Source organism: Grammomys surdaster, unplaced genomic scaffold (genome assembly GCF_004785775.1).
Source record: "Grammomys surdaster isolate TR1022 unplaced genomic scaffold, NIH_TR_1.0 277, whole genome shotgun sequence".
NCBI lineage: Eukaryota > Metazoa > Chordata > Mammalia > Rodentia > Muridae > Grammomys > Grammomys surdaster.
The window spans coordinates 133000-147658 of record NW_021604718.1 but is presented as its reverse complement, the minus strand read 5'-3'; the positions used below and the strand labels follow the sequence as shown (position 1 = coordinate 147658).

Sequence of the window (14659 nt, the reverse complement as noted above, 5' to 3'; positions counted from 1 at the left end):
GATCTCTAGTCCATGGAGAGAGTTCCAAGACATACATGGAGAAAAACCAAAAATAAACTAAGAGGGGAAAAACCTTTATAAGTGATTAATAAGACCATTTCCTCCTTCCATGAAAAACATAAGACACACTCATACGGCTTCCCCAAGAAGTGCTGAAATTTCAGCTGCTGCTAGAAGGCCTTTTTTGTTTTGTTTTGTTTTGTTTTTGGAGACAGGGTTTCTCTGTGTAGCCCTGGCCGTCCTGGAACTCACTCTGTAGACCAGGCTAGCCTCGAACTCAGAAATCCGCCTGCCTCTGCCACCCAAGTGCTGGGATTAAAGGCGTGTGCCACCACCGCCCGGCTTAGAAGGCCTGTCATCACTATTAACCATTCAACATAGGATTAAAAACTAGTTCTGGACAGTCCCTAGATGGATAACCATCCCAAGAACCTGAGAACTCTCACACCTGCCCACACCTCTGTCAAGTGCTTGCTTACAAAATAAAATTTCCTAAGACACACAATAGAAAATGAAGATGAGGGGAGGTGAAGCCACTTATCACTCTGGTCCTACTCAAAGAAGTCATTGCACATCCTCCCCAAACACCAGGGAGCCTCCAAAAACAACACACCCACCCCACCCATATCTGGTACTGTCGTTCAGCAGGGTGACCTAGGAAGACCTCTAACGTGTGCTATATCAGTGCAGACCCAACTTGATGGTACACAACACAAAATATCCAATAAATGGAAACCCACAGAAAATAATTCGTCTGAAATGGAACCCTGGACAGAGAACTTTGTAAGACGACCCAGAGGAACATCTGCCAACCTAAATGTTAGCACAAGACCGTTCTTAAAGCTAACCTCTAAGCTTCACTGGCAGTGAGCCTGCAGAGGTGGAACACAGCCTTAATCCAGGATTCTCAGAGCCAGAGACAGAGGATCTATCTCTGTGAGTTCCGAGGCCAGCCTGGTCTACAAAGGGAGTTCCAGGTCAGCCAAGGCTGTCTCAAAATGCTCACTTGAAGAGGCCCTCCACCCGGCGTGTTTCCCTCAGACTCTTTTGTGCACGCATCAACACCACTAAGCCACTATTACACATCAGATTGGTCAAGTGTAGCACTAGGTCCAAGCCAGAATCACCCAACCGGCACCAGCAATTTGTCTCCTGACATTACTGCTTTCCTTTCCGCTGAGGACCTGGTAACACGCCCCGCCAGTAGTGCCCGCACACCGAGAGAGAGAGGACAGCGACGCACAGCGCCCTTGCAGACTTAGGAAGTAGACTACTCAGGCGCGAGGAAGACTCCCGGGGCGCCCTCCTCTACCCAAGCGAGTGTGTGGTTGGCAGGGTCAAGGGTGAACAGGGAAAAATCCACTCAACAATTTCCTGATGGCGTGGCGTGCAGACAGATTAGGAGGCAAGTTTAAGACGCTGCGGAGCAAGGAAGGCAGAGCAGAGTTCACAGACCGGCAGGTAATCATTACCAGCCACGGCCGCCGGCCCACACTTGGGTCTCCCCGATGGAGTTGGGGAGTGGTGCCAGGCAGGCTCCGGGTCTTTCCAGCAGGCCCGGGGAGCCGCTTAGACCCGAGCCTGGCGACCCAGCTCCCTTCCACATGGTTCCCGCAGGACGAATCACACAGCGGCCCAGAAGCCATGTGGCGGGGTGGGGTTGGAGGGGAGCTGCCCGAACCTCCGTGCGCGTCCGAGGCTCGCAACCCGGTAGGAGGAGGAGGAGGTGCCCGGAGGAGACGCAAAGGGCGGGATGTTGGGGTACGAGACTCACTTCCTTTGGGCTTTGTCCTTCTTGGCCTTGGTCCTTTTCTTTCGGGCCTGGAGCGCGAGCACTGCGGGAGAGAGGGATGGATGAAGGGCCGATGTAAGAGGGAGGCGGGGAGCGGCGCGAGAACGCAGGGCGACCGGGCCTGAGGCTGCGGGCCGAGCGCGGGGCCGGCTGCTCCGGGTGCACGGCGGCTGCCAGGCCCGGCGCGCCCGCGGAGGCTCGGGCCGGCCATGAGGCCTCGCCGCCCGGGCCTGGGGGCTGCGGAGCGAGGGGCGGGGACGGCGGGCGCCCGAGGACGCCGCAGCCGAGGGGCGAGCGGCGAGGGTGACGCCGCTTCAGGGGGCCGCGACAGCAGCCAGAGGGGCGCCCGGCGCCCACTCGGGGACCGCCGTGGTTCCTCGTGGCGGAGGCCGCTCCGCCGCTCACCTTTCCGCTCCATGGCGAGACCGGTAACCGCCAGGCGCCTGCGCACTCGAGTGACGCCGACTCCGGCTCCCGCCGCGGCCCAAATCCCAGCTCTCCCTCCCGGCGCGCGCCGGCCCCGCCTCCGGGCCCGCCCGGCCACGCCCCGCACGGCCTCGCGCGCCTGCGCGGTGGACACGGAGCCTACCACCTGCTCCGGGGAGTGCGGGAGTGGAGCGCAGGGGACCGGGGGATCCTGAAAGGGAAGCGGGTTTTAGGGCCCCCCCCCCCCCCGCCGTAAAGCGCGCGGCATCGAGAAGTTCTTCCCTCCTGAGGAAGGGCAGGGCCACGCAGCCAGTCGGGATTTGCCTCAGTTTCCCCGGCCTGCAAAACGGAATAACCCAAACATTTCCCAGTTCCTTCCTGAGATGTTGGAAGGGCCAGTTAAGACAGTAAAGAAAATGGGAAATTACGGTTGTATGTGGATGCACACAGAACAAAGGCTGGAGGGAGGAAACGTGTGGCCTCTGTCGTCTTTTAAAGATAAAGCCTGGGCCAGCAGCCCATGCTTGTAAACCTAGCAGGTGCGTCTCTATGAGTTCGAGGCCCTGTAGGCCTAGATAGCAAGTTCTAGGCCAGCCAGGGCTATCTAATGAGACCCTGACTCAAAAATAAAATAATTTATAAAAAAATCAATAAGAACTGGACCACAGGACGGCTCAGCAGGTAAAGGTGCCTGCCTCCAAGCTTGAGGAAATCGAGACGACCGATCCCCACAGATTGCCCTCTGACCTGCACACAGGAGCCATGGCACATGCAAAACCCCTCTCCCATAAGTAAATAAAACAATTGTTTTTTAAATAAAAGCAAACACTTCAAAGGGGGATTTTTCCCTACAAACTTTTAAGGCTTTAAATTGAAAGCTTTAAAGGAAGGGGGTGAATGGGAATTCTGTTTTCTCCTTGAACTACTTCCCTCTTCATCGTAGGACTGACAGGGTGTTTCCATACTGTCTAAGGTGAATGATCTTATTAGATGCTGAAGGTAGTTATTATCCCATTACAGAAAGATGAGCACTTGGAAAGGATGTGTGATCAGAATCTTGGTGTCCCAACCCAGTGATTCAGGCATCAAAACCCTCAAAGTAAATACTGTAGAATCAGCAGGTATTTCTGAGATGGATGAGAGAGGAACAGGAGGCTCTCTGGATTCCAATATTTCTTCCAAAACATAGACTGTGGATGCTGCTATGGAGATTTACTAATAGGCACTGAAATTTCAGTTGCCTATACTTGACATGTGTTTCAGAACAGTCTCCTTTTGATTTTTTTTGAGCATGATTTTTTTTTTCATGCTCAGGCCTCAGCTTGCAAACCTCTGTTGTGAAGCTAAGTCATGCATGTTTTAAAGATAGAACTGTACTCTGAGAAACATGGCGCAAGGTGATGTTGTCCTTGTGCAAGCATCAGAGAGGATGCTTGCCCAGTATACAGCTACAAAGACACTGCATGTTAGTGTTGGAACCAGTGATCTGGAAGCTGAGACAAGTCTCAAGCCACACTGAGCTATAGTGAGTTCCAAGCCAATCTGGGCTACAAAGTGAGACTATGTTTCATAGTGGAGGTGCTGGAGGGATGGCTGAGAGGTTAAGAACACAAACTATTCCTGCAGAGGCCTAGAGTTGGGTTCTCAGCACCCACTTCCTGGGGCTCACCCATAACCTGTAACTCCAGCTCCAGGGGATCTGACAGACACCTGGCTTCTGTAGGCAGCTGCACTCACTCCCTTTCACAAACCCACAAACGCATATATGTAAAAATAAGTCTTTAGCAGGCCATGGTGGCAAATGCCTTCAATCCCAACCTTGCAAAGCTGAGGCAGGTGAATCTCTATGAGTTCCAGCCCAGCCTGATCTACATAGTTCAAAGACAGCCAGGACTGTTACACAGAGAAATCCTGCCTTGGAAAACCAAAAAGAAAAAAAAGAAAAGAAAAACAAAAGCTCTTGAAACAAGAAGCCACGGGTAGCATAACCTTTGGAATTACAGCCATCTATGAATTCTGTTGCCCACCGAAGCCTTTTCTTTCTTTCTTTTTTTTTTTTTTTTTGGTTTTTCAAGACAGGGTTTCTCTGTGTAGCCCTGGCTGTCCTGGAGCTCACTCTGTAGACCAGGCTGGCCTCGAACTCAGAAATCTGCCTGCTTCTGCCTCTCAAGTGCTGGGATTAAAGGCATGCACCACCACTGCCCCACGAGTCCCACTTCTTATAGAGCAGGATATTTGAGCCCCTGCCCCAGCCAGCTGGAATACAGACATATGCACGATACTTGAAAAGGCTTTGGCCGGGCAGTGGTGGTGCACGCCTTTAATCCCAGCACTTGGGAGGCAGAGGCAGGTGGATTTCTGAGTTCAAGGCCAGCCTGGTCTACAGAGTTCCAGGACAGCCAGCGCTACACAGAGAAACCCTGAGGAGGGGGGTAGGGGTTGGGGGGAGAAGTGGGGCTCAGGCTAGGGAGTGGGTAAAGTTCCTGCCTGGCATTTGGATCCCCAGAACCCTTACAGCTGCTGGGTGAGTGAGGTGATGTGCTGGAGACAAAGGGTCTTGGAGCAAGCTGGCTATCTAGGTGAACTGGCACACTCCTGGTTCGGTGAGAGACCCTGCCTCAATAATGTAGAGGACAATTAAGGAAAACACCCAGTGTAACAGCTCAGGCCTCCTCCGCATGCACAGGCACAGGGACACATGCAACACACACAACTGTGCTCACACACTCGGAAACACATATCCATGTATATATTCCACACTCAGATTTACATGCAAAAAGGAAGAGGAGGAGGGGCATGGAGGGAAGGAGGGAAGACAGGCGGGGAATCATTTGGTTGGGAAAGGAGGGTGAGCACACCTGAGCACAGACCAAGCCTGGGGGCCCAGGCACAGCCTTCTTAGCAAAGCAGGCTCATCAGTCCAGGCAGGGATGAGGCCACCACGTTTGATGTGGGTGTTGGGAAATGTGTAGGATTTTCATAGGTGGGGAAGGAGATGTCAAGCATTCCTGAAAGAAAAAAAAAATCAATTGAGCAAAAGGGCCCAGGCTGGAAAACTTGTGGGTGGAAACTGGTGCCAAGAGTGACTGCGGGTATAACATAGGCAGGGGCGGAATTGGACATGCAGATCACAGCGTCTGCTGCACGGAACCCGAAGGATGGCATTTCTGGGTTTATTGTGAAAGAGGCCAGCGCTTGTCAGCCGAAGAAAACTGCTTTCTACTTTAAACTTGGGACTCAACGGGAATAGGATCAGAAAACACCTTACATCCTAGAGTCTGGGACTGTGTTAACCCAGGAAACTCCCACCTCTACCCCACTCTACCCCACCTCTGTGGGGAGCTGAGGAAATTCTGAGTGAATGTGTATTGCTGACAGGGGTCCAGCCAAGGGTCCTGATGTCTCAGGCCCATGGAGACAGTAAAGCCTTCCCCAGACGAGGCTCAAAGGGATGGCAAAGGCCTACAAAGTGTGCGCACACACACTCACACACACTCACACACATTCCAAGTGTTGACTACAGCTGCATAGGCAAGGAAGCAGTGCAGCCTGCTGTGACTCAGCTTTCCTCTGGTTGTACAAGTGTTTACTAAGAATTGACCAGTGTCTGTAACAACAGAAAGCCACAAGGTAGGATCACCTTGAACCACAGCTTCCTCATCCTCGATGTTTACTCCCTGAGACTGCTCCCCTACAGAGACCTCCCCTGAGACTAGCTAACTAACCCTGTGCTGTGTGAAATAGATGCTTCTTTGTTTTTAGTTGCACAGTAGATAACCTCCCATTGTAGTGAACACAGCCCACCCGCCACCGCATCCCAGTTTTTCTTTGTGTGGGCGCCTGTCATTTCTTCATTGCTAAGTCACCTGGGTCAGGTTTTCAGGATCAAGCCAACCCCCTAGAGTAGGTGGGTAAAATGACCACCAGGGGGCTGGAGAGATGGCTCAGAGGTTAAGGTCCCTTGGAGACGACCAGGGTTTGGTTCCCAGCATCCTGTAGGGCAGTTCACACCATCAGTTCCAGGAGCTGATCCCTGGCCTCCTCACGAACATGCACACTCCAGGTGTTTGCTGCAGATGGCATCAGCAAGCGTGTGGTGACTCGGTCACCTCTAGTTGCCCATCGACTCTTGCTGACCACCTGTTCGGCAGGAACAAGCTCAGTTCAGAATCTCTGACTCTCTTCCTGTGCCCATGTAAAAGTCACTGGTCTGATTTCTCAAAATTGGTCATCTGTGCGTGCACACACACTCACACACACACACACACACACCCCGCTGTGTGTTTTCCCCTACACCCTTAGCATAACTGGGGTCTCATGCCTGTGTCTCCAAACTTTTGCTGAGATATTTATGAATGTCCACCTAAGTTTCTACCTTCACGTTTCTATCCTAAATAAAGCTGGTTCCATTTTTGCTTTTTTTTTTTTTTTCCGAGACAGAGTTTCTCTCTGTAGTCCTAGATGTCCTTGAATTCACTCTGTAGACCAGGCTGGCCCTTGAACTCAGAGATCCACCAGCTTCTGCCTCTCCCGTGTACTGGGATCAAAGGCATGTGCTACCCACCCACCTGGCTCCTGCTTCTTAATTTATATTTGTAAACCATCTTACCTTCCTGTGCTCTTCACCACCAGTTCAGAAAGGTTGCCTTTTCTGGACTTGACCTTTCTGGAAAGTATTCAATAGTAGTAGCTATTGGGGCTATTGTGGATGAAGTGCCTAGCAAACAGGATGACCTGAGGTATGTAGAACTGAGGTGGTATATGTCTGTAAGCCCAGCCCTGGGGAGATAGGGGGAAGAAGACCAGAAGTTCAAGGTTATCCTCGGCCACATAGACTTTCAAGGCTAGCCTGTGCTACTTGAAACCCTGTCTCAAAGAGTGGTGGCTGTTTCTTTTTTTGGTATCCATTGCCTCTTGGGTACATATGCTTCCTCCTCCTTTTCCTGCAAGTCTTTTTAAAAGTGGAATTATTCAGACAGCAAAAGCCATCATATATTTTTGGCTGCTCATGGGCGGTGTCAGGATTTAATTTCTGAAAAACATCCCATTCCTCTTGAAGTAACATACTTGCAAAGACTGTTCTTGTAATCTCCCCCTACACTGCTGAGGCAGTTTCTAAAACTGATCATTTAAACCTGAAGGCACATGTGTCCTCAAGTCCAACACTCTCTGTCCTTTTTACTTGTTCCTGGTCTTTTGAGATGGGTCCTTCCTGATAGGGCTATGAAGTCCAGGCTATCCTCAAACTCCAGGCATCCTTCTGCCTCTGCTTCCTGAGTATTAAGTTTATAGGTGTGTGGCACCACACCCAGCTATATTCTCTAACTCTTTTTGTTTTGATTTGGGATCTTACTAACTAGCCTTGGTTGGCCTTGAACTCACAGAGATCTGTCTGCCTCTGCCTATTCAGGGCTGAGATTAAAGGCAAGAGCCATCATACCTGGCTCAGATTTCTTTTATCTTGAAGGTGACAAAATATTACACTAAATACAGAGTAAATCCAAAGTGGCAAGACCCCTATGGTGTCCCCTCATCCTACCAGATAACATAAACAACAAAGAAACCAAAGCTATACCGAGATACTTTCTGCTGACAGAAAAGTCTCACTGCATAGATGGAGAGCCCTAAAGGAGACTTTACTTGCCTTTGTGACAGTTTTGTGGACATAAGGATAATAGAAGGTAAATAAATTAATGGAAGGATGGAGGTGTGGATAGAGTTAAGGAAAAGCCAGTAAGAGATGCTGAGGTGGCAAGGACCCAGAATCAACTTGAGTTTTCAGTCCAGCCAGACCTAGAGGGACAGGAGAAAGAGGCAGCTCTAGAATCCAGAGGGAGCTTATATTAGTTTGCTGGAGTCGCTAGAATAAGCCGAGGCTATGGTGTCAACAGCAGAAAATTCTGGAAGCTAGAAGCTTGGGGATGCTCCCTCAGAAGCAGGTGCTGACAGGGTGGGGTCGTCTTGAGAGCTTGGAAGGAGAATCTCTCAGCTCCTTTCCTTGGAGGTCCCTTGGAGGGAACTATTTCCTTCTGTCTCAATCCAGAACAAAGCTGTAATAGTAAGAGAATGGGCTCCCGATAACAAGAAGATGTTCTAAAGACACATTCTTGTGGGGATGTAGCCCAATATTTCCCCAGTGTACACAGAGCTCTGGGTTTGATCCCCATAAACCTGGTGTGGTGGTAAATGCCTGTCTGTAATCCCAGCATGTGGAGGTGCAGGCAGGAGGATCATAAACTCAAGGTCACTCTCAGCTACACAGCACATTTTGAGATCAGCTTGGGCTACAAGATATCTTGGGAGCGGGTGTGGGTGTGTGCAGAGAGAGACGGGGAGAGATAAAGGCTGTGTCCCTCCCTTTGCCCGTCCTACTACTGAAACAATAGTCTCAAGGAATTGGAATTTCCCCAGAAATCTTATGCTGGGAGAAGAAACCCCCTGGAGCCTGGTAACAGCTAGAGGAAAATTCATCCTCTGGGAAAACATTTTCACGGGGTCCTGACGACAGCCAGACCACTTTGCAGGGCAGACGGGAGCCCAGACCGCATTGGGTCAGTGATGGGCGGGGCCACACTCTGACCTGGTTACACTCTGACCTGGACTGCCCAGCTATGTGGCTCTGCGTACCTCGTGATTCCATTCAACCTAAACCTCACATCAAGAGTCCCAGAGATGGACTTGAGGGTCACCGGGCCTCTTTGTTTCTCGTTTCAGTGTGGCCACATCGAATGGACCTCCCTTTTCTGAGTCTTTGATTGGCTGTTGAGGACGGGCGGCTGAGGCTGGCTTGTTGGGGCTGCCAGTGGCTGCCCTGGCTCTGCTTGACGACTCCGGGAACGATAACAGCTGTGCCCTTTGATAAGCACGGCAGGGGAATGAACACCCGGTGTCTTTCTCCTCTCCTGCTCTCCGGTAGTGGCTCTCACTGCTGAAATCCATCTAAAGTTAGAAGGGGGTGTACCCTATTACCAGGGTGGAGAGCGGTGTTAGGCAAGTGGAGACTAGCCAGTCAAGCCTGTCCTGGAGGTGGCTACACCCAAGGCAGCTCACGGGGAATGAGCTTTGGTGAAGGGTTGGAGGCATGGAAGAGGGGAAGATGGAGGAATAAAGGCCTTGGCTGGGTGGGGTGGGAGTGGAGGAATAGGGAGGAAACAGTAGAAACGTGTGTGGAGGCTGCAGACTGTGGTGCCCCACAACACCTCAGGGAGGCAGCAGAGGGTGTTTGTTGCCTAGTAACCTGAGCTGACCACACCCTGCTCTTAGGGTTTTGTTTGTTTTGGTTGGGAATAATGCCTACCTGGGAAGCGCCAACGGAAGGATTTGCTTCTGCAATAACCTCACTCGTGTGCCGTGGGGCAGATGGGGAGGGACCACACAGACACACACAGACACACGTTTGATAAATAGTCACTAGAAGGCAGACGGAATACAGCTCTGAGGACCTGTTTTCTCAGTTCTTTGAGATCCTAGACTGTTGTCTTTTGGGGTGCCGTGATGATGATGGCGTGAACAGCCGGTTGACTCAGTCACAACTGTGTCACCTTCAAAGTGGGCGGCAGACCACGGGAGGTGGACTCTGCCCTGTACTTGGTTAGCTGGCTCTGAGCCATGTCCAAACTGGTTATCTTTTTTTTTTTTTTTTTTTTTGGTTTGTTTTTTTCGAGACAGGGTTTCTCTGTGTAGCCCTGGCTGTCCTGGAACTCACTCTGTAGACCAGGCTGGCCTCGAACTCGGAAATCCGCCTGCTTCTGCCTCCCAAGTGCTGGGATTAAAGGCGTGCGTCACCACCGCCCGGCCAAGCTGGTTATCTTAAACAGGGTTTCAGTAAGGTGTGTGTGGCAGGCTTGTAATTCCACCTAATTGAGGGGCTGAGGTAGGAGGGCTGCCAGCCCCGGGGAGCTTTGAGAGACCCTTTCTCAAAACAAAAAGTGGGGGGAGAAAAAGGCTGGCAATAAGGCAGCTTCTGGCCTGGCATGTGAGGTCCAAGGACTCATCTCCAATTACAGATAAGATGGGGCTTCCCAAGTGGGAGGAGTTGCTTGGTAATCTATGTAGCAGGTGTTAGAAAGGGCTATCACTGGGCTGACAAGATGGCTCAGCAGGTATAAAGGTGCTTGCTGCCAAGCCTGATGACCCAGGAACCCATATGGTAGAAGGAGAGAATCTGCTCCCACAAGTTGTTCTCTGAGCCCCACACACTGGTGTGTGCCCCTAAATACACATATACATATACACACTTTTTTTTTTTTTTTTTTTTTTTTTAGTTAAAAGGGCCATCAGTGAACTCTGCAGGACTGACAGACAATCACTTTGCTGCCAATGCTTTCTGATCAGGAAATTTGCTCCTTACTCTTGGCTTGGGAATAACTGACCAGCCGGCAAGCTGAACCAGCTTACCCTCCAGTGGTGAGGGCTCCCCTGTTTTTGATGATTCTTGGGGTGGTCCTGAAGCTTCTGTTCAGCGCTGAAGGTCAACCAAGGTCTTTGCACATACTGTATCGATGAGAAGCAAGCCCACATTCCAGTCACTTCAGTGCTGTTGTTTATCAATACAGGGCTTCTCTGTGTAGCACCCTGGCTGTCCTGGAACTTGCTCTTGTTCTGTAGACCAGGCTAGCCTCAAGCTCACAGAAATCTGCCTGCCTCTGCCTCTCAAGTACTGAGATTAAAGATGTGCACTGTCTGGCAATCTCACCAGTCTTAGAAATGCCAATTTAAGGGGGCTGGAGAGATGCCTCAGTGGTTAAGAGCACTGGCTGTTCTTCCAGAGGTCCTGAGTTCAATTCCCAGCAACCACTTGGTGGCTCACAACATCTGTAATGGGATCGTCTGTCTGATGCTGTCTTATGTCATGCAGATATACAAGCAAATAGAGTGCTCATGTATATAAGTGAAAAAAAATCTTTTAAAAATGGCAATTTAAGAGAAGAAGAAGAAAAAGAGAAATCTAGGGGAGGAAAAATGTTTCAAGCACATTCCTTCTGTGTTATAGAAGGGACACCCTGGACCCTAATTGAAGTTCTGCAAATACCAAAGCATCTACATTGTACATCCTCACCTAAAATACAGGTTTTTGAGAGGGGTGGAGAGATGGCTCAGTGGTTAAGAGCACTGGCCTCTCTTCTAGAGGACCTAGATTCAGCTCCAAGTACCTACATGGCAGCTCACAGCTGTCTGTAACTCTAGTTCCAGGAGATCCGATACCCTCACACAGACATGAATGCAGGCAAAACACCATAAAGAATTAATTTATTAAATACAGGTTTTTTCCCCCAGGTGCACACCTTTAGACTCAACACTTTTTTTTTTAAGATTTATTTATTTATTATATATGAATACACTGTTGCTGTCTTCAGACACACCAGAAGAGGGCATCAGATCTCATTACAGATGGTTGTGAGCCACCATGTGGTTGCTGGGAATTGAACTCAGGACCTCTGGAAGAGCAGTCAGTGCTCTTAACCACTGAGCCATCTCTCCAGCCCTAGACTCAACACTTTTGAGGCAGAGTCAGGCAGCGGATCTCTGTAAGGTGCAGGTCAGTCAGGGCTACAGTGAGACACACTCCCCCCCATTTTAAGTAAAAAAAAAAGAAGAAGAAGAAGAAAAAGATAATATATTAAAATACAGGTCTTTCTTGCCTCAATTCCAAGAATGAATGCATACTTTTAGATGAATTATAAACATTCAGAAGTGAGATTGGCGGGGCTGGAGAGATGGCTCAGTGGTTAAGAGCACTGACTGCTCTTCCAGAGGTCCTGAGTTCAATTCCCAGCAACCATTTGTAATGGGATCCGATGCCCTCTTCTGCTGTGTCTAAAGACAGCCAACATGTACTCACATACATAAACAAATAAATCTTAAAAAAAAGAAGAAAGAAATGAGATTGGCAGACACTGGTCTGTGTTAATGCTAAGTGTGTCCAAGGGGCCTTGTTGACTTGAACAATTAAACTGAGCTGGTGTCTCCCGGTTTCGGTTTCTGAGGAGCACATGAAGCACCCAGACCATCCCTCTGCACTGGAGATGGCACCCACTGGGCTTTAATTCCCTCAGTAGTTTCAGAGGCATGGGCAAGTCAGCTTAGGACATTCACAGAGATGTCCCACATGGCTTGCATATTTTGGCCTGATTTCAATTCTTCCTCTTCCTTCTTCTTCTCCTTCTCTTTCTTCTTTCTCCTCCTCTTCCTCCCTCCCTCCCTCCCTCTTTTTTCTTATTTTATGTGTATGGGTCTGCTGTTTGCTCCTGCTATACAATGTTGGATTTATTTTCCTTTCTTATTTTCAGATAACTTCTGCCATGTGTCAAACGTTTAGACTCCACACTTTGGACTAAGGGCTGTGAGCAGCTGAAAAGAAAAACACAGGCCCGGTGATGGTGGCACATACCCTTAGTCCCAGGACTTGGGAGGTGGAAGCAGGCGGATCCAGGCCAGCCTGGTCTACAGAGTGAGTTCCAGGACAGCCAGGACTACACAGAGAAACCCTGTCTCCAAAAACTGAAAAGAGAAAAAAAGAAAAATGCTGTGGCGTATCTCTGTGCTCCTCAACATCTTCTGTAATAACTTTTCTAAACAATGTTGCTCAGTGTTCAGCTGTCATGGAGATAGATACTGTCACTGTCATCTGTGTTTGAGAGATGAGAAACCGAAGGTCACAGGAGCTCAACAAGGCAGGGCTTGAATTTGGACAGTTGGGCTTTGGGAACAGTAACCTTTTTTAATGTTTGTGTGTGTGTGTATATATATACATACACACACACACACACACACACACACACATATATATATATTGATTCAGAGGGCAGCTTGTGGGAGTGAGTTGTCTTCTTCCACCATGCAGGTCTTGGGAATTGAACTCAGACCTTCAGGCTTGGCAGCAAACTTCTTTACCGTCTAAGCCACATTGTCAGCCCCTAATCCCAGTTCTCTTAGGACTCTATCTGGGTACTGTGCCCCAAGTCACAATCTTCTGAAACCCATTTTAATGACCTTCGGCTGACAACTCCTCGAGGCCCTTGTTGAATCGTGTTTCAAATCCATGACTAGCAGCCCTAGACTTGCAAACAGGATTTGCCCAGTTACCAAGTCACCAGTCCTGTGTTCCTGCACTGAGCTGTCTTGTCTTTTCCACCATCCTAGGAAGCTCTCAGTGAGCACAGGGGCGCTGGAAGGAGAGGGTATGGGTGCTCCTGGGGCCACACAGGTACCTGTGTACTGATTTAGGATTGGAGGATGGTTCTGTCAGTAACATGTTTGCCTTGCAAGCAGAAGGATCTGTGTTCAATCCCATCCCCAGAAACCATGTTTTATTTGTTTGAAAGTTGAAGCAATACTGCAGTCGGGACGAGTGTGGCTGCTCTTCCGGGAGACCTGGGTTTGACTCCTGGTATCTGCACATCTACTCACAACTGTCTAGGACTCTAGTTTCAGGGGATCCAATGCCCTTTCCTGACCTACACATTTTTCAGGCACGCATGTGGTGCACAGACATATATGTAGCTAAAAGACCCATACACATAAAATAAGTAGGAGGGAGGGAAGAGGGAGAGAAGAGGAAGAGAAGGAAGAAAAGGAAGTAGAGGAGGAAGAAGAAGAGGAGGAGGAGGAGGAAGAGGAAGAGGAGGAGAAGGAGAAGAAGAAGAAGAAGCAGCAGCAACGGCTGGAACTGGAAGTGATACATACTTGTAATGCCAGCTCTAGGGACTCCTGGGGCCCCCTGGTCAGCCAGCCTCACCTACTTAATGTGTTCCAGGCCAGTGAGAAAGTCTATCTCAGCCAGGCAGTGGCGGCGCATACCTTTAATCCCAGCACTTGGGAGGCAGAGGTAGGCGGATTTCTGAGTTCGAGGCCAGCCTGGTCTACAGAGTGAGTTTCAGGACAGCCAGGGCTACACAGAAAAACCCTGTCTCGAAAAATCAAAAAAAAAAAAAAAAGAAAAAGAAAAAGAAAAAAGAAAAGAAAAAGTCTATCTCAAGCAAACAGGGTTGAAAGACACCTGTGGCCAGAGGTATCAAAGGCATCTTTTCCCAAAGGGAGAAGCCTCACAGAGTGAGGCTCTAATAGGTGGCAGGAATTCTTAGTGACATTATGCATACACAGTGCCTATACAGAGTCTATGCCATCCTGTGCAAACAGGCCATGTCTTTAGTCCCAACCCTTCTCCTTTGGTGACATAACCCTCTTACCTGCCCAAGAGTTCCTGCTGTGGCATACAGTAAACAGAGGATCAGATGGAAGACTTAGGAGGCCAGGGGAGAACTTGGGACCATTTGCTCCTTAGAAGGAAGGCTGGGGAATACTCACCCTAGGCCACTGCAATGTTGTACACCTTGTGCTCAGTTCTGGAAAAGTGTTTACTCCAGAGCTGGGCATGTGGTAAAGGGTTATTGTTTTGGCCTGCCTGTAAGCCTTAGGAGAGGGCCATGGGGAAAACTAGCG

The 14659-nt window shown here is 49.6% G+C and overlaps 1 protein-coding gene across 4 annotated transcripts in view; it reads right to left on the bottom strand.

Annotated features, from left to right (window-relative positions):
- Srpk1 (SRSF protein kinase 1) overlaps window positions 1-2313 on the bottom strand; it is a 35519-nt gene extending 33206 nt beyond the window's left edge. For 3 of the 4 annotated variants that reach the window (XR_003712591.1, XM_028777017.1, XM_028777018.1), the window contains exons 1-2: window positions 2198-2283; window positions 1775-1835 (exon numbers count right to left, since the gene is read on the bottom strand). Coding sequence is in view for 3 of the 4 variants with exons in the window: in XM_028777017.1 (XP_028632850.1) it covers window positions 1775-1835; window positions 2198-2210 (74 nt within the window). In the remaining variant the exon portion in view is untranslated. Of the gene's footprint in view, window positions 1-1774; window positions 1836-2197 lie in introns of all 4 variants that reach the window. The other variant, XM_028777016.1, reaches the window with a different exon arrangement.
- Window positions 2314-14659: the final 12346 nt, after the last annotated feature.